The sequence below is a fragment of the Mustela nigripes genome, chromosome 9, assembly GCF_022355385.1.
Source record: "Mustela nigripes isolate SB6536 chromosome 9, MUSNIG.SB6536, whole genome shotgun sequence".
In the NCBI taxonomy this organism is placed as follows: Eukaryota; Metazoa; Chordata; class Mammalia; order Carnivora; family Mustelidae; genus Mustela; species Mustela nigripes.
In genome coordinates this window covers 85996469-86021204 of record NC_081565.1, presented here as the reverse complement: position 1 = coordinate 86021204, position 24736 = coordinate 85996469, and the positions used below count along the sequence as shown (strand labels likewise).

Sequence of the window (24736 nt, the reverse complement as noted above, 5' to 3'; positions counted from 1 at the left end):
TGATGGAGCCCCATATCAGACTCTGCTCAGCAGGGAACCTGCTTTCCTCTCTCTTTCTGCCTGCCTCTCTGCCTACTTGTGATCTCTGTCAAATAAATAAATAAAAATTAAAAAAAAAAAAAGGGGGGCGGGGGAGGCACCTGGGTGAAACAGTCGGTTGAGCATCCCAACTCTTGGTGTTAGCTTAGGTCATGATCGCAGGGGAGTAAGATGGGGCCCCCATGTCAGGCTCTGCACTGAGCAAGGAGTCGGCTTGGGATTCTATCTCTCCCTCCCCCTCTGCTCCCCCCCCCATTCCTTTTCTAAAGTAAATAAATCAATCTTTAAATTCTAAACACTTGGGCGCCTGGGTGGTTCAGTGGGTTAAGCCGCTGCCTTTGGCTCAGGTCATGATCTCAGGGTCCTGGGATCGAGTCCCGCAAGGAGCTGCTTCTTCCTCTCCTCTCTCTGCCTGCCTCTCTGCCTACTTGTGATCTCTATCAAATAAATAAATAAATAAATAAATAAAAGAAGCAGCAGCTGCTTGCCCACAAACTATCCAAGTTCACATATACCTTCCCTGCCCTTGCCCATTTTCTAAATCTGCAAACTCTTCTTGGAAGAAGCCCTAAAATTTATGATTAAAACCCAAGTTAAGTCAAGATTATGCTACAGCAATGCCAAGGAGATATTATTTTCTGTCTAAAATTCTGGTCTGCTGCCTTCCAGCCGCAGCCAACACATGACCTTAAGAAGATTCCACTCTCGAGCACCTGCGCCAATAGAGCCTATTTCATGTCAACTATGACGAGACTGCACTTCTGCTCTAACGGCTCTTAGACGTGACAACGAAAGGCACCTTGATGAATGCAAGCAGTCGTCACTGAATCTGGTCATTTCAAGTCTTGGCTCATCTGCTTCCTAGAGTCATTAGTGTTTAAATCTCCAGGTAAAGAACAAAACAAAGACACTCAGCAATAAACCTGTGCTTTACTGGGAACTTGTTTCTCTAACGCTGGGTTGCTGCGAGAGACAAAACTACTCACTACTCACCGAAGGGTCAACCTGGTCATTGGTTACTCCTCGCAGAACGATTCTTAACGGGTGCTTCATAAACGGAGCCAGGCAAAGAAGACTCTCTAGGTAGTAGCCGATGCTGCGAAGGACATTACAGTCATGTTCCACAGACCCACCATACAGGAGGCCAGGCTGGTAATACAAGGTCGTTCCTTGCACCGGAAGAAGAGCCACATTCAACAGAAAAAAACAAAAAAACAGAAAAACAAAAAAACCACTTAGGTGTCACAAAGGCAACAAAGGCAGTAAATCCCAAGGGGAAAGTCTGAGAAGGGCATCCAAGAAGTTCAAAATGCCATTCCTAAGAGCCCACACCTCACTCCAAAAGCTGACTCATTACTGTCAAGCCCCTGTAACAATAATAAACTGAGTGTAATTTAATAAACGGTAATAAATTAAACCCCTCCCTAAGCATCCGAGTTGCCAAAGTCATAGCAGGGTGCAGAGGACAGATCCTAACAGGCGCCCTGGTCTTCCAACAGCACACCCTGCCTGCAGGTAGGGGCTTTACGAATGACACACCGAAACCATCACACCAGCAACCAGCTTCTTCCGGACCCTTGAAATGAGATTTTCCATAAAGCATACTCCACCAGCAGGATTCCTAGAGAAGGCAAGTACTTGATGGCACTTAAACTCTGTTAATAGGAGCTATTTTTTAAAAAAAGAAAAGAAAAAAGTAGCTATTTTAAGTTAATAGCAACAAATGGAAAGATCTTAAAATTACTGAATCGCTTTAGTGGGAATCCTGTTATTCTTATTCACTCTTTCTCATACTTGTAACATCCACAAAGTTTCTTACTGGGTATACGTATTAGGGGGAAAAGCAAAATAAAATATTCTCAATTACTGGGGGGTTCATAAACAGGTAGACAAGGGATTGTTGCTGCTCAAAACCTTTTGCCACTGTCTATTAACATAATTTACCAATAAATTTAACATTAGAGAAAAGAGACCTGGGTTTGGTCACTCAAAAGGAAAGCAGTTCTTTGGAGTTACATAACATTTTAAAATTTGGAGTTTCATTAAAAAAAAGAGGACTGTATTATCATAAAAGTCTGCAAATCTATGCCTACAAATTAACCAAGTGAGAAACTGGTCAGATCATCAGAATGAAGGCTCCTGCTCTGGTGGGACAGGGGGTAATGAGGCAGAAGCAGGATCATGTAAAATGTCTTACTTCCCGATTTAAACTGCAGATATGACCAGAAAAAAATTATGAACCCTCTGAACAGGGCACCTGGGTGGCTCAGTCGTTAAGCATCTGCCTTTGGCTCAGGTCACAGTCCCAGGGTCCTGGGATCTAGCCTCACATGGAGGTGGGGTATTGGGAGGGGGGAGGTCCCTGCTCAGCAGAGAGCCTGCTTTTCCCTCTCCAGGTTCCCTCTTCTTATGTTTCCTCTCTCACTGTCTCTGTCAAATAAATAAATTAAATCTTAAAAAATACAAAATCTTTAAAAATAAAAAAAATTAAAAATTAAAATTAAAATTAAAAAAAACAAAAACCAGAGGAGGTGCCTGGGTGGCTCAGTCGTTAACCATCTGCCTTTGGCTCAGGTCATGATCCCAGGATCCTGGGATGGACCCCCGAGCCAGGCTCCCTCCTCAGCGGAAGCCTGCTTCTCCCTCTCCCACTCCCCCTACTTATGTTCCCTCTCTCGTTGTCTTTCTGTCAAACAAATAAATAAAATGTTAAAAGAAAATTATGAACCTTCTGAATCACTGATAAAAATTGCTAAAAAAAAATTTTTTGATTTAAAATTTTTTAAAAATCTCCAGCAATTTCAAAGTCAGTCAATCAAGGAACACTCAAGGAATGAGAGGTCACAGAGGGCACCTGAAGTCTCGGGCCTGAAACTTGCTCTCCGTAGGGTAGGGCCGTACGCAGCTATGGATCCGTAAATCTCACGTGATGGAGGGGCCCCGTAGAGAGCCAATGGATGAGAAAGTGCACAGTTTCCTTTGTGGACTACCCGTGCAAAGCGCAAGAGTTCATGGACCAGCCCAACAGTGTTTGCACGGTTTCCCACACAAGGTTGAGAAATGAGTTTCTAAGCGCTAACAAACAGCTACAAACAACCTAAACATTTACCAGTAGGGAGCAGTCAAATAAATTATCACGCCTCCATACAACAGAATAGTCTAGCAGGCCCACTGGAATATGAGATGGGCCTGCGTCTGCCTGGCAGGGGACGTTCTGTGACATGCACGGCAGTGAAGAAGCTGGCTGCGGCGCACCGGGAAGAGCTTGAGCTCCGGAAGCGCCCATGCAAGCAAAGGCCTGTGACGGAGACCAGAGCACACATCCCAGGCTAGGACCGCGGCTGTCCCTCAGAGGGAACGAAGAAGAATGAGAAGAGGAACAGGGGAAGGGATTTGCACATTTTTTACATATAATTGTGCTTTTTTTTAAGATTTTTTTTTTTTTCATTGGAGAGAGAGACAATGTGCATGTGGGCGCTGGGCAGGGGAAGGAGACGTAGAGGGCAAGAAGGCCAAGCAGACCGTGCGCTGAGCGTGGAGCGCGACCGCAGGGCTCGGTCTCACAGCCTCGAGATCATGACCTGAGCAGAAACCAAAAGCCAGATGCTCAACTGACTGAGCCACCCAGGCGCCCTGTGCATATTTATTTTAAAAGATAAATTAAAAAATAATAATAATAATTCAGCACATATGACTACCTCCCAGAGTATGCTATAAAATTTTATTGGAACAAAATAAATAAACGGACTCTGAAAAGCTGTGCATAAATTTTAGGTGTAAAGTATTTTTGTTGCTGAAAAGGGGAGGTGCTTATTTGTTGATCTGAATTTCCAGCCTCCTGACTTCAAGTGCACACCCCTTACATTTGGAGATTTCACATACATCTCCGGACAACTGTATCACAGACAGAAAACTGGCTCTTCGCACCTGAGTATTTATACAGTCAAAAAGCATGAGAAGTAGAGGAATATTTAAGTAGTACATGTGGGTCCTTTCAGAAACTGGAAAAAAGAGAGCTTACCTGTTTGGTTTATTTCAATCCGAGAACCATTAGTTATTTTGTCCAACAGCCTTATGAAGCTGGCTTCAAAGTCTGTAGGGAAAAGAGAAAACGGACCGGCTTCAGGTCAGGTCACCATTTCCAGAGCACGCGTGTGATCCAGGAGCTGCGGCGGAAGGTACGGGACTCCCTGCCTCACGCCCAGGTTCTTGTCGGGACCGGGGTGGGACCACTGGTCGAGGTAACCAAAGCAGCAGGAAAGCACTGGCTGGCACACATATGGCTGGCAGAACCATTAGGAACAATTCAGCTGTCCTATTCCACAACAAACAACAACTCTACCACCAATCTGATGGGGTATTAATTTCAGCAGTCTGACACCCATAAAGACCAGCTCTTCTGACCTCAGGGATACGTGCCAAACAAGGGAGAAATAGCAGCATTTTAAAGTCAATTTCTTATTTGTTCCAGAAAACCTGAGAGGGCAGATGCAATTGGAGGTCACTCCTCAGTCTCAGAAGCAGCAAGAGGTCACTGTCTCCCCCCAACTCGGTCCCTTCTCCCTCCTGCCACCTTACTCATCTCGAGCTATCTGACCAGTTCAGCTTTTAATTTCGTTACAAAGGTCCTTGAATGTACAGTATTATTACCACCTTTTTTTTAATGCATGAAAACAGACTGGAAGAAAAAACACTGCGTGTTAATGAACAGATTTCTCTTCATGGCACTTTATGTGAATTTAATTTTCTTGCTTAAATTCTCATGTATAAAAGGAATTCAATACCTTTTACAGACAGATTGTTCTCCCAAACATAAAAGCTGGTCACTATTTAGAAGGGCGTGGGTAGAAAGCGAGGAAAACGATTTTAAATGTGAACTCTGAGAGGAGGAAGAGAGGAGACTCAGGCAGGAGAATGTGCCCTGTGGCCTTCCCCTGAGCGGATCTCACACACACACACACACTCACTCACGCTCATCCCTCCCCCCACAGCATCAACCTCTTGCCCGGGGAACAAGGGGAGGAAGACCAGCTCTTCTGCGCCGAAGGCAGTGTGACCACCTGGCAGTGTAGGCAGTTTCCACGCCTGTAACAAACCAGCAGAATGTTTCCCGCGCAGACCGCAGCAGTCACCTGAACTGATCCCACAGGGTGAGCACACTGACTGAGCAATGCTCCCCCTCCACCCTCCCCCCGTTCCCTTACTGAACGCTGCCACCAACTGTCACGGTAGATGGTGCCCTCTGTACAGACAGCACTGGGCTAGCAGTCAGAGAAAACCCAGTAGTCCTGAAACAAGGAAGAGCGGCTGCTTTCACCAGGGGCGCTGTCAGGTTTCCCATACAGACATTCTCTCACCTAATCCTCAAAGCCCCAGGGTAGGGAGTGCCGTTCCCATTTTATAGAAAGTTGAGGCCCAAGCATGACACTGGCACCTCGACAGAGCTGAGGGCTGAGGCCAAGCCCGTGCTTCTGCAAACCCCGACACCAGTTTGCCGAACTCCATTTAATCTTCCAGCCTCAACCACCTCCTCTAGAAGATCATGGAACCTTTTAACTGCAGGCAGTGATCTACTGCAGGATCCTGCAGACCATTTAAAAGTATATTATTTTTAATGAAATTAGAACAGAATAAACCATGTCAGAGTTAACCATACATAGGGCACTGTTCCTGAAACCTCACTGGGTTTTATAATTCCCTGCATGTAAACTTGGTTGTGGTGTTAAGCATCACAAAACTTTGAAAATAACTCAACTACAAAACTGTTTCCATGGCCTCTTGATAAAGAATATTATGTTTGGAATACTATGCAGCCATCAAAAGAAATGAAATCTTGCCATTTGCAACAACATGGATGGAACTAGAGCGTATCATGCTTAGCGAAATAAGTCAAGCAGAGAAAGACAACTATCATATGATCTCCCTGATATGAGGAAGTGGTGATGCAACATGGAGGCTTAAGTGGGTAGGAGAAGAATCAATGAAACAAGATGGGATTGGGAGGGAGACAAACCATAAGTGACTCTTAATCTTACAAAACAAACTGAGGGTTGCTGGGGGGAGGGGGTTTGGGAGAAGGGGGTGGGATTATGGACATTGGGGAGGGTATGTGCTTTGGTGAGTGCTGTGAAGTGTGTAAACCTGGTGATTCACAGACCTGTACCCCTGGGGATAAAAATATATGTTTATAAAAAAAAAAAAGAATATTATGTTTAAAAAAAAAAAATCGGGCAGGGGGAGGAGTCAAGATGGCAGAGGCGTAGCAGGCTGAGATGATATCAGGTCGCAAACCATTCTGAACACCAACAAATCCAACAGGAGATCAAAGAGAAGAAGAGCAGCAATTCTAGAAACAGAAATATCGACCACTTTCTGAAAGGAAGGACCGGTGGAGAAGTGAATCTGAAGTGTCGGGAAGATAGACCGCAGGGTGGAGGGGCCGGCTCCCAGCAAGCGCAGAGCAACGGAGCACAAAATTCAAACATTTAAAAGTCTGCTCCACTGAGGGACATCACTCCAGGAGCTAAGCAGGGGTGGAGCCCTTATGGGGACAGCATGGCCTCAGGTCCCGTGGGGTCACAGAAGGATCGGGGTGTCTGAGCGTCACAGAGTTTGCAGGTATTAGAGCGGGGAAGCTGGATACAGAGACAGAGCTCCCAGCTCAGGGTTACCCTAAACTGTGATCCCCGGCACAGTCTGGCCACTACTCTTTGAGCAGGGACCCCACAAGTGGGAGATCTGGGGAGATATCCTCCCCCCCGGAAGTGCAGAGCAGCAGGAATCTGCTGGGTTCGGAGACTCCAAACAGGGCTGTATGCCAGAGACAGAAACGCTTGGTCACAGGCGGGGTGAGTCGGAGTGCTGCCGGAAACCAGGGAGACAGGGACTGACAGCTTTTCTCCGAGGGTCCACTGAGCAGCGGGGCCCCGAGCTCTCGGCTCCTACAGATGGTGGGAGGCCACCATTTTCACTCCAGTCCTCCAGAGCTGGACAGAAAGTGACAAAAGCTCCTGAGAACCCAGCAGATTACTTAGCCTGGCCCCTAGCAGGGGGGTACAATTCTGTCTTGGGCAAAGACACTGGAGAATCACTACAACCAGCCCTTTCCCCAGAAGATCAGCAAAAACATCCAGCCAAGACCAAGCTCACTGATCAAGGAGAACATCGCAATTCCAGAGGAGGAGAAAGCAAAGCATCGAATTCATGGCTTTCTCCCCACGATTCTTTAGTCTTGCAAAGTTAAGTAAATCTTTTTAATTTTATTTTTCTCTTATACTAATTTTTTTAACTTTTACTCTTTCCTCTTTTAACGTTTTTTAACTAGTTTCTCTTAACAATATCTTTCTTAAAAAATTTTTTTGAACCTTTATTATTATAGTCATATTTTATCCTTCATTGTATCTAACTTAATTTTTTATATACATATAAGGTTTTTTCTTCTAAAAACTTTTGGGAGGGCACCTGGGTGGCTCAGTTGGTTGAGCAACTGCCTTCAGCTCAGGTCATGATCCATGAGTCCCGGGATCAAGTCCAGGCTCCCAGGTCCAACGGGAGTCTGCTTCTCCCTCTGACCTTCTACGCTCTCATGCTCTTTCTCTCTCTCAAATAAATAAATAAAATCTAGGGAAAAAAAAATTTTTTTAACTTTTGGGATACAACTTCCTCTAATAGATCAAAATATACCCTAAATCTAGCACAGAGCTTTGTTCTAGTCTCCAGCCTGAGCAAATTCTCTCCACTATCTTTTTAATTCTTTTCCCAAACAACTTATTAACTCCTTTTTTAGAATTTTTTAAAATTTTCATCTTTATAGTCCTATTCCATCCCTTCATTGTGTTTACCCTTATTTTTGTATATATATATTAACTTTTTCTTTCCTTAAAATTTTGGGAGGTAGTTTCTTCTAAGAGACCAAAATACACCCAAAATCAAGGGGGTGGTTCTGTTCTATTCACCAGTCTAATTTATATTTTTCTTAAAATATAAATTTAAAATATAGTTTTGTTTTAAATTTTTTTTTTTTTTGGAACTTCTTTTTACCCCTATTTTCTCCCAACAATCTGGGGTTTCTTCTGATTTGGTTAACACAAATTTTTCTGGGGTCCTTGACATCCTTTTAGTATTTTATTCTCTTGTTCATATATTCTTACCTGGATAAAATGACAAGGTAGAAAAACTCAACACAAAAGAAAGAACAAGAGGCAGTACCAAAGGCTAGGGACCTAATCAATACGGACATTGGTAATATGTCAGATCTAGAGTTCAGAATGACGATTCTCAAGGTGCTAGCTGGGCTCAAAAAAAGGCATGGAAGACATTAGAGAAACTGTCTGGAGAAATAAAAGCCCTTTCTGGAGAATAAAAGAACTAAAATCTAACAAAGCTGAAATCAAAATTATTAATGAGGTATAATAAAAAATGGAGGCTCTTACTGCTAGGATAAATAAGGCAGAAGAGAGAATTAGTGATATAGAAGACCAAATGACAGAGAATAAAGAAGCTGAGCAAAAGAGAGACAAACAACTACTGGACCACAAGGGGAGAACTCGAGAGATAAGTGATACCATAAAATGAAGCAATATTAGAATTAGAAGAGGAGGAGGAAGAAGGTATATTGGAGTGAATTATTGTAGAGAATTATCCCAATATGGTAAAGGGAATGAGCATTAAAATCCAGGAGGCACAGAGAATCCCCCTCAAAATCAATAAAAATAGGTCCGCATCCTGTCATCTAATAGTAAAACTTACAAGTGTTCATGACAAAGAGAAAATCCTGCAAGCAGCCTAGGACAAGAAGTCTGTAACACACAATGGTAAAAATATTAAATTGGCAGCAGACATCCACAGAGACCTGGCAGGCCAGAAAGAACTAGCATGATATATTCAGAGCACTAAATGAAAAAACATGCAGCCAAGAATACTATATCCAGCTAGGCTATCATTGAAAATAGAAGGAGAGATAAAAAGCTTCCAGGACAAATCAGCTCTACAAAAAATATTGAAAGGGGTCCTCTAGGCAAAGAGAGAGCCTAAAAGTAGTACACCAGAAAGGAACAGAGACAATATACAGTAACAGCCACCTTAGAGGCAATACAATGGCACTAAATTCATATCTCTCAATAGTATGTAAATTGAATGTAAATAGGCTAAATGCCCCAATCAAAAGACGTGGGGTATCCAAATGGATAAAAAAAACAAAACCCATCAATATGCTATCTACAAGAAACTTATTTCAGACCCAAAGACACCTCCAGATTTAAAGTGAGGGGGTGGAAAACAATGTACCATACTAATGGACATCAGAAGAAAGCTGGGGTGGCAATCCTTATATCGGATCAATTAGACTTTAAGCCAAAGACTATAATAAGAGATGAGGAAGGACACTATATCCCACTCAGAGGGTCTGTCCAACAAGAAGATCTAACACTTTTGGGACGCCTAGGTGGCTCAGTTTGTTAAGCGGCTGCCTTCGGCTCAGGTCATGATCCCAGCGTCCTGGGATCGAGTCCCACATCGGGCTCCTTGCTTGGCGGGGAGCCTGCTTCTCCCTCTGCCTCTGCCTGCCACTCTGTCTGCCTGTGCTTGCTCTCGCTTCTCTCTCTTTGACAAATAAATAAATAAAATCTTAAAAAAAAAAAAAGAAGATCTAACACTTTTAAATATCTGTCGCTCTCGGCCCGCAAGAACGACCCGCAGACGAGGTGAGTGGCAAACTTCTTTTATTACTAATACTAATGTACTAATGCTAATGGCGGCCGCCCCGCACCAAGCACTTACAGCAGTATTTATCCACGAAGTTCACCCGTACTCGCCCCCCTATTTGGCCAATCATAACGCCGTGCACGCAGTGTCCTTGTGGACCCTTATGTAACCATACAGGACTCTATTGTTCTCTAGCGGTGATCATGCGTTTATCTCTTGGCTCCTGGAGCTGTGTGCGTCAGCCACAAGCGCATCCTCCTAGACTAATCATTCTCAGTTCCTCAATCTTCAGGCACTCCCGTCTACGTGACTCCTTGCATCTGCTGAATGGCTCTCCACAATATCTATGCCCCTAACATGGGCACAGCCAACTATATAAACCAATTAATAACAAAATCAAAGAAACACATAGACAATAATACAATAATTTTTATTGTATATTATATTGTGTAATAATAATTTAACACCCACCTCACTGAAATGACAGATCATCCAAGCAAAAGATCAACAAGGAAATAAAGGCTTTAAATGACACACTGGACCAGATAAACATCATAGATATATTCAGAACATTCCATCCCAAAGCAACAGAATACACATTCTTCTCTAGTGAACATGGAACATTCTCCAGAATAGATCATATCCTGGGTCACAAATCAGGTCTCAACCGGTATCAAAAGATTGGGATCATTCCCTGCATATTTTCAGACCACAATGCTCTGAAGCTAGAACTCAATCACAGGAGGAAATTTGGAAAGAACCCAAATACATGGAGACTAAACAGCATCTTTCTAAAAAATGAATGGGTCAACCAGGAAATTAAAGAAGAATTGGAAAAATTCATGGAAACAAATGATAATGAAAACACAAACTGTTCAAAATCTGTGGGACACAGCAAAGGCGGTCCTGAGAGGAAAGTATATAGTAATACAAGCCTTTCTCAAGAAACAAGAAAGGTCTCAAGTATACAGTCTAACCTTATATCTAAAGGAGCTGGAGAAAGAACAAAGAAAGCCTAAACCCAGCAGGAGAAGAGAAATTATAATAAAGATCAGAGCAGAACTCAATGAAATAGAAACAAAAACAAAACAAAACAAAAAACCAACAGAACAAATCAACAAAACTAGGAGCTGGTTCTTTGGAAGAATTAATAAGATTGATAAACCCCTGGCCAGACTTATCAAAAAGAAAAAAGAAAGGACCCCAATAAATAAAATCATGAATGAAAGAGGAGAGATCACAACCAACACCAAAGAAATACAATTATAAGAATATATTATGAGCAACTATATGCCAGCAAATTTGACAATTTGGAAGAAATGGATGCATTTCTAGAGACATATAAACTACCAAAACTGAACCAGGAAGAAACAGAAAACCTAAACAGACCAATAACCAGTAAGGAGATTAAAGCAGTCATCAAAAACCTCCCAACAAACAAGAGCCCAGGGCAAGATGGCTTCCCAGGGGAATTCTAGTAAGCATTTACTTTTTTTTTAAGATTTTTAAAATTTATATTTATTTATGTATTTGACAGAGAGAGAGAGAGAGAGAGGTCACAAGTAGCAGAGAGGCAGGCAGAGAGAGAAGGGGGGGGAAGCAGCTCCCTGCCGAGCAGAAAGCCTGATGTAGGCCTCCATCCCAGGACTCTTGAGATCATGACCTGAGCCGAAAGCAGAGGCTTAACCGACTGAGCCACCCAGGCGCCCTCTACCAAGCATTTAAAGAAGAATTAATTCCTATTCTCCTGAAACAGTTCCCCCCCCCAAAAAAAAGAAATGGAAGGAAAACTTCCAAATTCATTTTATGAGGCCAGCATTACTTGATCCCAAAAACAGACAACGACCCCATCAAAAGCGAGAATTACAGATCAATATCCTTGATGAACACGGATACAAAAATTGTCACCAAAATACTAGCCAACAGGATCCAACAGTACATTAAAAGGATTATTCACCACAACCAAGTGGGATTTATTCCAGAGCTGCAAGGCTAGTTCAACATCTGCAAAAAAAAAAAAAAAATCAATGTGATACAATACATTAATAAAAAGAAAGAACAAGAACCATATGATACTGTCAACAGATGCTGAGAAAGCATTTGACAAAGTACCCCATCCTTTCCTGATCAAAACTGTTGAAAGTGTAGGGATAGAGGGCACATACCTCAGTATCATCAAAGCCATCTATGAAAAACCCACAGCGAATATCAATCTCAACAGGGAAAAACTGAGAGCTTTTCCCCCAAGGTCAGGAATACAGAATGGATGTCCACTATCATCACTGCTATTCAACACAGTACTAGAAGTCCTAACCTCAGCAATCAGGATAACAAAACGAAATAAAAGGCATCCGAATCAGTAGAGAAGAAGTCAAACTCTCACTCTTTGCAGATGATATGATACCTTATGTGGAAGACCCCAAAGACTCCACTCCAAATCTGCTAGAACTCATGCAGGAATTCAATAAAGTGTCAGGATATAAAATCAATGCACAGAAATCAGTTGCATTTCTATAAACCAACAACAAGACAGAAGAAAGAGAAATTAAGGAGTCGATCCCATTTACAATTGCACTCAAAATCATAAGATACCTAGAAATAAACCTAGCCAAAGAGGGAAAGAATCTGTACTCAGGAAACTATAAAGTACTCGTGAAAGAAATTGAGGAAGACACAAAGAAATGGAAAAATGTTCTGTGCTCATGGATTGGAGGAACAAATATGGTGAAAATGTTTACACTACCTAAAGCAATGTACACATGTAATGCAATCCCTATCAAAATACCATCATTTTTTTTCAAAGAAATGGAACAAATAATCCTAAAATTTATATGGAACCAGAAAAGACCTCAAATAGCCAGAGGAATGTTGAAAAAGAAAGCCAAAGTTGGTGGCATCACAATTCCAGACTTCAAGCTCTATTTCAAAGCTGTGTCATCATTAAGACAGTATGGTACTGGCACAAAAACAGACGTATAGATCAATGGAACACATAGATCAGAGCCCAGAAATGGACCCTCAACACTATGGTCAACTAATCTTTCACAAAGCAGGAAAGAATGTCCAATGGAAAAAAAGTCTCTTCAACAAATGGTGTTGGGAAAATTGGACAACCACATGCAGAAAAATGAAACTGGACCATTTCCCTACACCACACACAAAAATGGACTCAAAATGGATGAAAGACCTCAACGTGAGAAAGGAATCCATCAAAATCCTTGAGAAAAACACAGGTAGCAATCTCTTCAATTTCAGCCACATCAACTTCTTCCTAGAAACATCGCCAAAGGCAAGGGAAGCAAGGGCAAAAATGAACTACTGGGATTCATCAAAATCAAAAGCTTTTGCACAGCAAAGGAAACAGTCAACAAAACCAAAAGACAACTGACAGAATGGGAGAAGATATTTGCAAACGAGATAACAGATAAAGGCAAATGAGATATCAGATAAAGGGCTAGTGTCCAAAATCTATAACAAACTTATCATACTCAACAACCAAAGAACAAACAATACAATCAAGAAATGGGCAGAAGACATGAACAGACATTTCTGCAAAGACATCCAGATGGCTATGGACAAATGAAAAAATGCTCCACATCACTCAGCATCAGGGAAATAACAAATCAAAATCACAGTGAGATACCACCTCACACCAGTCAGAATGGCTAAAATTAACAAGTCAGGAAACGACAGATGCTGGCGAGGATGTGGAGAAAGGGGAATCCCCCTACACTGTTGGTGGGAATGCAAGCTGGTGCAGCCACTCTGGAAAACAGTATGGAGGTTCCTCAAAAAGTTGAAAATAGAGCTACTCTACGGACAACCCAGCAATCACACCACTGGGTTATTTACCCTAAAGATATAAATGTAGTGAGTGATCCGAAGGGGCACATGCACCCAAATGTTTATAGCAGCAATGTCCACAATAGCCAAACTATGGAAAGAACCTAGATGTCCATCAACAGATGAATGGATAAAGAATACGTGTTGTGTGTATATACAGTGGAATACTATGCAGCCATCAAAAGAAATGAAATTTTGCCATTTGCAGTGACATGGATAGAACTAGAAGGTACTATGCTGAGCAAAATAAGTCCATCAGAGAGATAATTATCATATTATCTTCCTGATATGAGGAATTTGAGAGGCAACATGGGGGGTTTGGGTGGTAGGGAAGGAAGAAATGAAACAAGATGCGATCCGGAGGGAGTCAAACCATAAGAGACTCTTAATCTCAGGATACAAACTGAAGGTTGCTGGGGGAAAGGGGCTAAGGAAAGGGTGGTGGGGTTACAAACACTGGGGAGGGCGTGTGCTATGGTGAGTGCTGTGAAGTGTGTAAACCTGGCGATTCACAGACCTGTATCCCTGGGGCTTATAATACATTATATGTTAATTAAAAAATAAAATTTTTTTTAAAAATCAGGCATGATCCAGACCACAATGCCACTTTCCACCTATCTTTCTAGCAAATGTAATGGGCTCTGCACAAAAAAAGGAAAACTCTCAATTTGCTCAAGCTTTTGAAGTGGCTAAAGGGAGAGAGGAACAGACATTTATGACTAAAGTCCATGATTAAACTCCTTAACTTTTACATTTTAGGAAAGAAACAAAACAAAACAAAAAGAAAGAATCTTGGAATTTTTTTTCTTCTGCAATCCACAGGGGCACTTCAGCATGAACACAGTTAGTTAAAAATGCCTAGCAGAGGAACACGGCAGGAACGGAATGGACACATAAAGAGAACTCCAGGCTGGACCATCTCCTGGTCACAGCAAATGCTGATTCAGAAGCAGTACTTCAAAGAGCCAACCGGAGCTAGTTCCAGAATCCTGGCAACAGTGAAGACACAGCTCCATCACGTGGTATGAAAAAGATTTCAAATTCACCTAATACAATAGTAAGACTGATGTCCCCAAACTTCATTAAGACAAGAGGTGTGGATTCCTTGCCCCTTCACTTCCTACACATCCTCTTGGACTCTTCCTCCTCAAGACCACTCTTGGGGATACAGAAGATCAGATTATCTAAAACCACCAGGGGAAAACACCCAAAACCAGGCACAATTTTACTGCACTGTTGAGGACACATAATTGGGTCATAAAGCTATTAATACAATCAACACAAATACTGTACTGGTCAGGAAAGTGGCTACCAGCAGGGGCAGAGGAGGGAGTCATAGCCAGAGGAGGCCTCGTAGGTACAAGAGTATTCTACTTCCTAACTCGGATGGGGTCACACAGGTGTTCATTTTATAATCTTTTAAGCACTACTTTTATGTTTCATGCATTTTTTATGTCACTGTATTTATCATGTTTTAGCAGTTTATACTATTAGCCCCTTCAATCTGAGAATTCCTTAAAGACTGCCTCCTTAAATGTCTAATGCATTTTCCTCCACAGCCCCCCAAGAAGTGAGCTCATCCCTTCTGTAACTCTGTAACACAACATCTGACCCACTCCTCACTAAGAAAGGCAAACTATGTCTCACACAAGGGCAGTGAAGGAAAGAATACAAGCTAAAGACCTACACTTTTTTTTTTTAAGATTTTATTTATTTATTTATTTGACAGAGACACAGCAGGAGAAGGAGTGGGAGGAGGGGGAGTGGGAGAGGGAGAAGCAGGCTTCCCGCTGGGCAGGGAGCCTGATGTGGGGCTCCATCTCAGGACCCTGGGATCATGACCTGAGAAGAAGGCAGACACTTAATGAATTAGCCACCCAGGTGCCCCAAGAGCTACACTTTTAATCAAGGAGCAAATCTCAATCAATACATTTTTAGCTTCAAAGTATCATAACAATTTCCGTATCTAGAAACAATAAGTGTGCTAAAATAAATTTCTAATATTACAAACATGTCACATATAAATGTTAGATGTACAGATATTGGATATACATCAGAACATACATACATATAATAACATACATACAGCCTTAAAATTAATGAGGAGAATTCTTATGTACTGATATAAGTCACCTCCATGATATGTTGAGTGAAATTAAAAAGAAAAATGCACATGTATTTTTTTTTTTAAAGGATTTTATTTATTTGAGAGTAAGAGAGCAAGCAAAAGCAGCAGGAGGGGCAGAGGGAGAAGCAGATACCCTGCTGAGTGGGGTGCACGATGTGGGGCTTGATCCCGGAACTCCGGGATCATGACCTGAGCCAAAGGCAGACGCTTAACCAGCTAACCAACTTAGCCGCCCAGGCGCCCTGTATTTGCTTGTTTGTGGAAAAAAGAGTCCTGAGAAGAAACTCAACAAACTAGTAACACTGACTGCTTCATGGGAAGGGGAGGATGGGAAAGAGAAAGAGACGCAATTCGTAAACCCTTTCTGTTCCCTCTGATTTGCACACCATGGGTGTTTTTTTAAAATACATGAAACTTATATTAGAAAAAATACAAATAAAGGCACTGTAACAAATTTAAATAGCAAAGAAAATTGCTCTCATTAAAGAGCCTGTGAAAGATCCTTATGATACTATAAAGACATTAAAAATATTTTAAAATAGGGGCACCTGGGTGTTAAGTGTCTGCCTTCCGCTCAGGTCATGATCCCAAGGTCCTGGGATGGAGCCCTGCATTGGGCACCCTGCTCATCCCTCTCCCTCTCCCACTGCTTGTGTTCCCTCTCTCGCTGTGTCTCTGTCAAATAAAAAAAACTTTTTTAAAAATTTAAATAATTATTTAATTTAATAAGGAAATGCTCATATTAAGGAAAAAATTTAAAATATACACAATGTGATTTTAATTTCTTTAGAGAAGTACCTAAGAAATAGGACAAAGAAGGAAATTTTCTCATTGATGAAAGCATCTGGAAAAAAACAAAAACAAAAACAACATACAGCTAACATTACACTTAGCACCAAAACACTGGACACCTTCTCCCTAAAAGAAGGAACAAGGCAAGGCAGTTTGCTTTCGTCTCATACTTAGCATGGTACTAGAAGTTCTAGCCAATGTGTCAAGGAGAAAGGAATACAAGATATAAAGCTTGGATAATAATAATACTAAATAATACTATTCCTTTTTACAGATGATGTTATTATCTACATAGAGAATCCCAAAGAATGTACAAAAAGACACCTAGAGCTATAAAGGATTCAGCATAGGTAGAGTATATTCAGCATAGGTAGAGGATAAACATGTTCCCAAAAATGAACCGTACTTCTATATACTAGCATTGGAGACTAACATTAAAAATACTATACCACTGACAATTGCTAGAAAAAGTAAAATATTTGCGTGTAAATCTAACAGTGTTTACAGGACTTGTATGCTGGAAACTACACAAAGCTGGTGAAAGAAAGTAAAGACAATCCAAATAAATGGAGATACGTGCTATGTTCATGGCTTAGAGGACTCAGTACAGATGACAATTCTCCCCAAATTGACATATAGGTTTAACACAGTTCCTGTCAAAATCTTGGGAATTTTTGTGTCAATAAAGACAAGATATTCTAAAATTTATACAGGAAGGCAAAGTAATCAGGACAGCTAAAACAATCACGAAAAGTAAGAATAAAGCTGAAGGTATCAGTCTGCACAATTATAGGTACAATAATCAAGTCTGTGGTACCGGCAAGGGGACAAACATATGGATCAGGGGAACCAAAGAAAGGTCCCAGAAAAAGACCCCCACACAAATGTGTCCAGCTAACTTTTTACAAAGGTACAAAAGCAATTTGATGGAAGAAAGGGCCTTTCAAGAAATGGTGCTGGAGCAGTCATACGAAGTCAAATGTGAAACTCTAACACCTTCAGGAAACAACACCGAAAATCTTCAAAATCGAAAACTAGGCAAAGAGATCTTAGACTCAACACCAAAAGCACAAGCCATAAAAGACAAATTTGATAAATTATATTTCATTAAAAGTACAATCTTTTACTCTGCAAAAGACCATGTTAAGGGAACAACAAGACTGTGCCTGGCTGGCTCAGCTGGTAGAGCAGGTGACTCTTGATTTCAGAGTCATGAGTTCAAGCCCCATTGGGCATGGAGCTTACTTAAAAAAGAGAGAGAGAACACGAAAGGACAAGCTTTAGTGTGGAATACAGTATCAGCCACCCACACGTCTGACACGTAAGGACCGGAACACATAAAGAACTCTCAAAACTTAAGCTTAAAAACAATGCTAGTAGGCAATGATCAAAAGATGTCAGAGGAGGTGGTGCTGATGGCAAACGGAGAGGGAAGGATGTTGGCCTTCATCAACCATTAGGAATATGCAAATTAAACAAGACAGTACAATCAGGACAGCTGAAACTAGAAACCCTGAACACGGCGGTCGGAGGGCACGAGGAGCAGCCCAGGCATAGCACAAAGCACAGAGACTGCAAGCCGCGAGGAAGCACCCCCCAGCCTGGGACCGGTCCTCCATGGAGTTCTTCCTCCTGCCTCTCAACGTGAACATCCTACTCAAACTCCTCAGGCTCCTGCAGTGACTCCTCCGGTGACAGCCACCTGCTGCAGCCTGAGGCCTGCATCCCCCACCTGTGGCTTGTCTACGCTTCCTGCGCCCCCCGCCACCCTGCAGGGAGGCCTGGGTCAGGCCCAGGCTGCCGTGGGCACCGTCCCGGCATGGTCCCCGCCCCCAGCAGTGCTGGTGCCATGCGGCAGCTGCCTTGTCTGGCCTGCAGCTCCTTGCGTCATGTCAGGTGTGTGAGAAATGGCACTCAGAGCACAGTGGGCCGTGGGCTCCGTCCTCTCCTGGGGGGACAGGAGGGCACTCCTGAGTTTCCTGTTCCTTCACGTTGTTAGCATCACTCACCCCTGGCAACAACCAAGGAGATTCTAGCCCGTCCCCCCAAATCAGAGAACATCACGTTCTACAAGAAAGTGTTATCAAGATGGGGTTTTTCCAAAATGTGACATCTGGGGGGACAGGGGTGGGACAGTAACCTTGAGCTGCTGCCTGTTAGCCAATAACCTTGGGACTCATCCAGAAACAGCCCAGCAGACTCTGTAGCTGGTCCGCAGGGCCAGAGGCCAGGAGGGTGCCTCAGTGCCACCAGCTGCACAGACTTAGCCAAGTTATTAAAATGTTGATTTTAGAAAAAGTAACACATTTAAGCCCGTAGGGAAAAAGAAGTGACACCACCAAATGTTGGCAAGGGTGTAGAGAACCTTAATCACTTACACATTGCTGGTGGGAATATAAAATGGTAAGGCCACACTGGAGAACGCTTCGGCAGTTTCCTAAGTATTCGAACTCCATACAGCCCAGCGCCTATACTCCTGGGCATTTATCCCAAGGAAAGACTTATGTTCACATAAAAACCTGTACACAGATGTTTACAGCAGCTTTATTCATAATGGCAAAAAAAGATAAAAAAAGAAACAATCCAGATGTCTTTCAACAGGTGAATGGTTTAAAAAAAAAACTGTAATACTTTCATACCATAGGATACTGTTCAGCAATAAAAAGGAAAAACCTGAGAAAAACTGAGATCTTCAGAAGATCGTGCTGAATGAAAAACGTCCACTGCAAAAAATTACTTATTATATGATTCCATTTACATTCTTCGAGTGACAATATTAAAGGAATGGAAGACAGATTAGTGACTGCCAAGGGTTAAGGAGCTGGTGGTGTGAGGAAGACGATGGTGTGGCTGAGAAGGCAAACTGAGGAAGACTCGTGGTAATGGAGGCTCATACCTTCACTCTCATCCCTGTCCATTTCCTGGCTGTGACATTCTACTACAGTTTTTCCAGATGTTCCATGGGGAGAAGGGGATTGTGTGAAGTGTGTAGATTGGCTTTCTCAGTATTATTTATTACAAGTTCATGTGAATCCACAACTATCTCAAAAAAAAAAGCTTACTTTAAAAAAAAAAAAAAAAAGGACGGAGCACGGTTCCATCTGGAATAGTATTTTATAGCTTCCAAACAACAGCAGATCTGAAAGCAGACAATTAGGATTCCTGGCAACTGTCTTTTAGAGGAGTATCTCATTTTGGGTACCCAATAATCAACATATGATAGCAAACTAACAGTCAACAGAGGCACAAGAGGGCAGGTTCCCAATCCACGAGACAATATTCAATCAACTATCCTTGATAGAGTCATCAGGCTTCCCCAACTCTAGTACTGATCAGTAAGTCTGAGTCTCAGGCCAGATTACAGGCGCATCCATGCAGCATAGTAAGAAATGTATTTGGCCCTTGTCCCCGACTTCTGGCACAGAGCTCCTAAAATCCTTGGAAGTTCTAAAATAATAGGAGGGTCTCCTAAAATTTATTCCTAAGAAGCCCCTTTCAATTACACTGGAATTTATGCTGATGAGGTGACGTCGGATGGGGTCCCTTCACAACGTCAGGATGGGGCTGGTCACAAGAAACACCGAGTCATTAGCGGGCTGGAACTTGAAGCCCTACCTGCTGACCTTAAGGGAAGGAGGCTGCCTGGAGATTAAACCCTATTAAAACTCTTGCACAAGGAGAGAACTTCCAGGCTGGTGAATGAACACATGTGCGGGAAGGGTGGTGCCCACCCTGGTTCCAGAGGACAGAAGCTTCTGCTTCAGGACCCTGCAGGACCTGGCCCTATATACCTCTGAGTATGTTCAACTGTACCCTCTGTAATATCCTTTACAATAAACTGGGAGATACAGGTGTTTCCCTGAGCTTCGTGAGTCATTCTAGCAAATTATCAGACTCGAGGAGGAGATGGTGGGAACCCCCGGTTTATATAACCAGCAGGTCAGAAGTACAAGAGGCCTGAACTTGCAACTGGGACTTGTCCGAAGCGGGCAGCAGTCTTGTGGGACTGAGCCCTTACCCAGTGGGATCTGCAGCCTCTCCATGTAGACAGCGTCAGAATGGAGTTCAGTCTGTAGTACACCCAGCCGGATCTCGCTGAGAAATGAAGAACTGCTCTGTAGGGGGAAAAATCCCACACGTCTGGGGTCAGAGGTATTGAGAGTAGAGGAGAAAGTTTTCCCTTACAATTCTCCCTCTAGAAGATGCAATTTGTGAACAGCTAGATTTAGCCCCAAAACAGCACATCAGTTCACCAAAAGATGATTTCCTTTCAAAGGACCTCTACCTAGCATTTCCACCACACATTTTAAGGAATTCTTTCAATTAAAACTCCACTTACCCCACCCTTTTCAGAATCTCATCTGCTGAAGCTATGTGTGGCACTCCCGCGGGCCCACATAACCCCTCTCTCCAATTTCACAGGGGAAGACAGTGAGGCTTGGTCACCAGATTGGCTCAGGGACGGGCAAGAGCGTTCCAACCGCTGAACCAGTGCTCCTGCCCAAGTCCATCTTTCCCTAGTTCCACTTTAAACAATTACCCTCATGGAATTCTTCCCATGTGGACCTCACCTTACCCATAAACTGTGAACTCAAACTAACCCTGCAATACACAGTCCGCAGGAAATCCAGAGACCGGGGCGCTGCAGACAGCTGCTTTCCCGTACCACGCAGCCAAGTCCATTGCGCAGTTAAATGGGAGAAGCAGCCCTCCGGGCGGGAGCGGGCTGCAGCCTCCTCCCAGCTCCGCCACTCCTCGGACTTCAACTCCCCCAGCTACCTCATCTAACTATGCCTTGTCTTTCTACCTGCAGGAACACAGAAGCAAAACAAAATATTTACTTCCTCCTCACGAACAGCAAGAGTAGAATGAAACATAATTGTTTGTGTTTCTCAGAATGGAGCAGAAACTACACATGTGGTTGTGTAATTAGTAAAAACCATTCTAGGATCATCTTTCTTACAGGTTCAAAATCTTCTCATTGTATACAATTGCTCTGCACTGGAAGGAAGCAGTTTTACTTATGAGACCAGCTTGTCTGCCTGAAGTCACAGAGTGTGCCTTGTGTCTCATCCCCTTCTGAAACACTGTGCAACTTTCTTGGTCCATACACTATTCCCAATCACTAGAGATATGGGGAAAGAAAAGAAAATGCATAATAATTAATTCTCATACGCCAGGGGTTTCAACATCCATGCTGTTGACGTTCCGGGCAGTAGTGTCTGTGCGAGGGAGTTGTCTGGTGCACTACAGGATGTTTAATGGTAACCCTGGGCTCTACCCACAAGATGCCAGGAGCAGCCTTCCAGGTGTAACAACCAAAAATATCTCCCACAACTGCCAAATGTCCCTGTGGGGAGCAGAACTGCCCCATTTGAAAACCACTACATTATACATAATACACACAAATATTTGGAAGACATCACTCAAAAGGAAAACTTTAGACTGAAAAGAGAGGACAGAAAGAATGCATAATTTTCTTTAAATATGTGAGGTTTCCATATAAAAGCAGGAACTGGGGTGCCTGTGTGGCTCAGTCAGTTAAGCATCTGCTTTCAGCTCAGGTCATGATCCCAGGGTCCTGGGATTGAGTCCTGCATCAGGCTCCTTGTTCAGCGGGCAGCCTGCTTCTCCCTCTGCCTGCTCTGCCTGCTGCTTCCCCTGCTTGTGCTCGCTCTCTCTGAGAAATAAATAAAACCTTAAAAAAAAAGTTAAAATAATAATAAAACCAGTTAATAACATTATTTTTAAAGATTTATTTTTTATATGAGAGAGACAGTGCACAAGGAGGGCAGGGGAGGGAGAAAACCCCTGCTGAGCGCAGAGCCTGCCGAGGACTGAATCTCAGAACCCTGAGATCATGACCTGAGCCGAAAGCAAGAGCGAAACAGTTAACCAAATAGTTCACCCAGGCACTCCAAAATCAGCTAACATTTGTATTTCCCGCAAGCCCGCCACTGTTCTACGTACTTTAAGTATTATTTCATTTAATCTTTACAATAACCTTGTGAAGTTGGTAATGTTGTCCTCACTTTATAGACCAAAAAAAAAAAAAAAAACACCAAAAAACTGAAGCTCAGAAATGTTAAAGAATTTGCCCAAGGTCCAAGAGCTAATAGCAAAAGCAGAATCAAGACTCAAACCGAGGTCTAACTCTGAGACGAAGCTCGGAACCACCAAGCTACTACAACCACAACAAATTAAGGATCAACATAATAAATAAAGAACTCTTTGACTCACAAGCTGTTCCTTTCAGCAACAGTCCACCAGGATATCTGTCCAGACCACAAGCAGACCCAGAAAGTCTTCCTTCCTAACCCCCAGAGAAGCCTCTGCCCCAAGTCTCTGGAGTCCCTCTGCAACATTCAGCTCTTCCTACCTGACGTTACTCAAGCTACTCTCTCAAGCACTTCCTACTCAGAAAGCTCCTCCAGAAGTGGGGCAACTGCTTCTCATGTTTACAGTCCCACAAAGGCTTGCACAAACTGAGGCTCAGTAACCTTTTCTGAACAACTGCCCCTGAGGCAAAAGGCCTCCACATCCCCCACTCTCCAGATCCCACACCAGGAGGAATGATTAAGCAAGCACCTTGTTGAGATGCAATTTTTATACTCAAGCTGAAGATTTTATTGGATATGCTCCAAGTTTTTTCCAATTCTCAGAATCTGAGTCAGAAAGGGAGAGATGACTGGCAGCACACCCCCCGGCTACATCTTCAAACAAACTACCGAGGACTCACTTGACTATGACCACATACCATGTAGCAGGGGCCGCATGGATTTATACACATAAACATGTATGTGTGTTTATGTGTATGTGTACATACACATACATACATGTATGTATAACTATGAATGCATATATATGCATACAAATATCTGTTTGCTCTTGAAGAAATTTTTTTTTTAAGATTTTATTTGTCAGAGAGAGAGAGCGAGCGAGCACACAAGCAGGGGGAGGAATGGCAGGCAGAGGGAGAAGCAGGTTCCCTGCTGAGCAGGGAGCCTACTGCAGGACTCGATCCCAGGACCCTGGGATCATGACCCAAGCCATCCGGAGACACTTAACCATCTGAGCCATCCAGGCTAGCCCTCTTGAAGAAATTAAGTGAACACCTACAAGATTTCTAAGGACTTAAAACCAGCACAAGAAGATTTAAATCAGGAACCTCTTTTTTTTCCCCTTGAAGTATTAATTTTTTTCCCCTTGATGTAATGCTTCACGTAGTGCTTCCCATAAAATACCAACACAATCTGCCAACGAGCACAACCTCCCCCAAGCAGTGGAGCCTGGCATCCTTTCAGGGAAGTGCCAAGCGGCCAAGCCCTCTTGGAAGAAATGAGAGTTTGCGTGTGTGGCAGTGAAGAGATGTCCACACACAGTGGATGGCGGGGGCGGGGGAGGGGTGGTGGTGAAGCATCCTTCAGAACACTAAATATTAGTCTGGAGACCACCTTCAAAAGACAACCACTAAATTGTATCTTACAAGCACTAGATTTCCCACAGAAATCCCAGGTTTCCAGGCCAATGTACTTACATTGCTTTAAAAAAACAAACAACCAAAAAAACCTATGCCCAGGGGCACCTGGGTGGCTCAGTGGGTTAAATGATCTGCTCAGGTCATGATCCCAGGATCCTGGGATCGAGCCCTGGGAGCCTGCTTCCCCCTCTCTCTCTCTCTCTCTGCCTCTCTGCCTGCTTGTGATCTCGGTCTGTCACATCAATCAATCAATCAATCAATCAGTCAATCTTTAAAAAAAAGAAAACCAAAAACCTATGCCCACCGTTCCCAGAGGCAGAAGCCTGTCTTAACCGTATCTGGCGAATGGCAAATTCTCTACAGTATACTGGAGGTAAAGGGGAGAGCTGGAGGAGAATGCCACAGAGCAGAGCGACCAAGCAACGGCTTTGCCCAGGCCCGTTGGGAATCAGGACAATGTGGAGAGCACCCGGCAGGCCGTGCTAGGCGTCCCTGCTTCCCTTCCTCGGTGCTTCTGAGAGGTGGGGAGAAGAATCGTGCACCTGCACAAGCCCTCCCCACGGTCACCCGGTATGGAGGGTCTTTCCTTCCTAACGGGCTATCTCCATCAATGACATAGCATTTTCCCTTCGTGGGCCACCAATCACCAAGCAGGGAGGCTGAGCTGCGACCCTCCGGAGCACGCATTCAGACCGAGGACGAAATGGCCCGGCCACCGGGCTCAGAACTCGGGGCCAAAGTAAACACTTCAA

At 43.2% G+C, this 24736-nt stretch overlaps 1 protein-coding gene and 1 long non-coding RNA gene across 3 annotated transcripts in view; both read right to left on the bottom strand.

Annotated features, from left to right (window-relative positions):
- Positions 1 to 24736, bottom strand: part of RCL1 (RNA terminal phosphate cyclase like 1) — a 64364-nt gene that overhangs the window by 38356 nt on the left and 1272 nt on the right. The window contains exons 2-3 of one of the 2 annotated variants that reach the window (XM_059411984.1): positions 4061 to 4132; positions 1033 to 1208 (exon numbers count right to left, since the gene is read on the bottom strand). In XM_059411984.1, the coding sequence (XP_059267967.1) occupies positions 1033 to 1208; positions 4061 to 4132 (248 nt within the window). Of the gene's footprint in view, positions 1 to 1032; positions 1209 to 4060; positions 4133 to 24736 lie in introns of those variants that run through there. The other variant, XM_059411985.1, reaches the window with a different exon arrangement.
- On the bottom strand, positions 15045 to 23740 carry LOC132024862 (uncharacterized). Its single transcript, XR_009406339.1, has 3 exons — positions 22745 to 23740; positions 20523 to 20619; positions 15045 to 15426 (listed from the first exon to the last, which is right to left on the bottom strand). It is a non-coding gene; the product is annotated as an uncharacterized LOC132024862 (long non-coding RNA).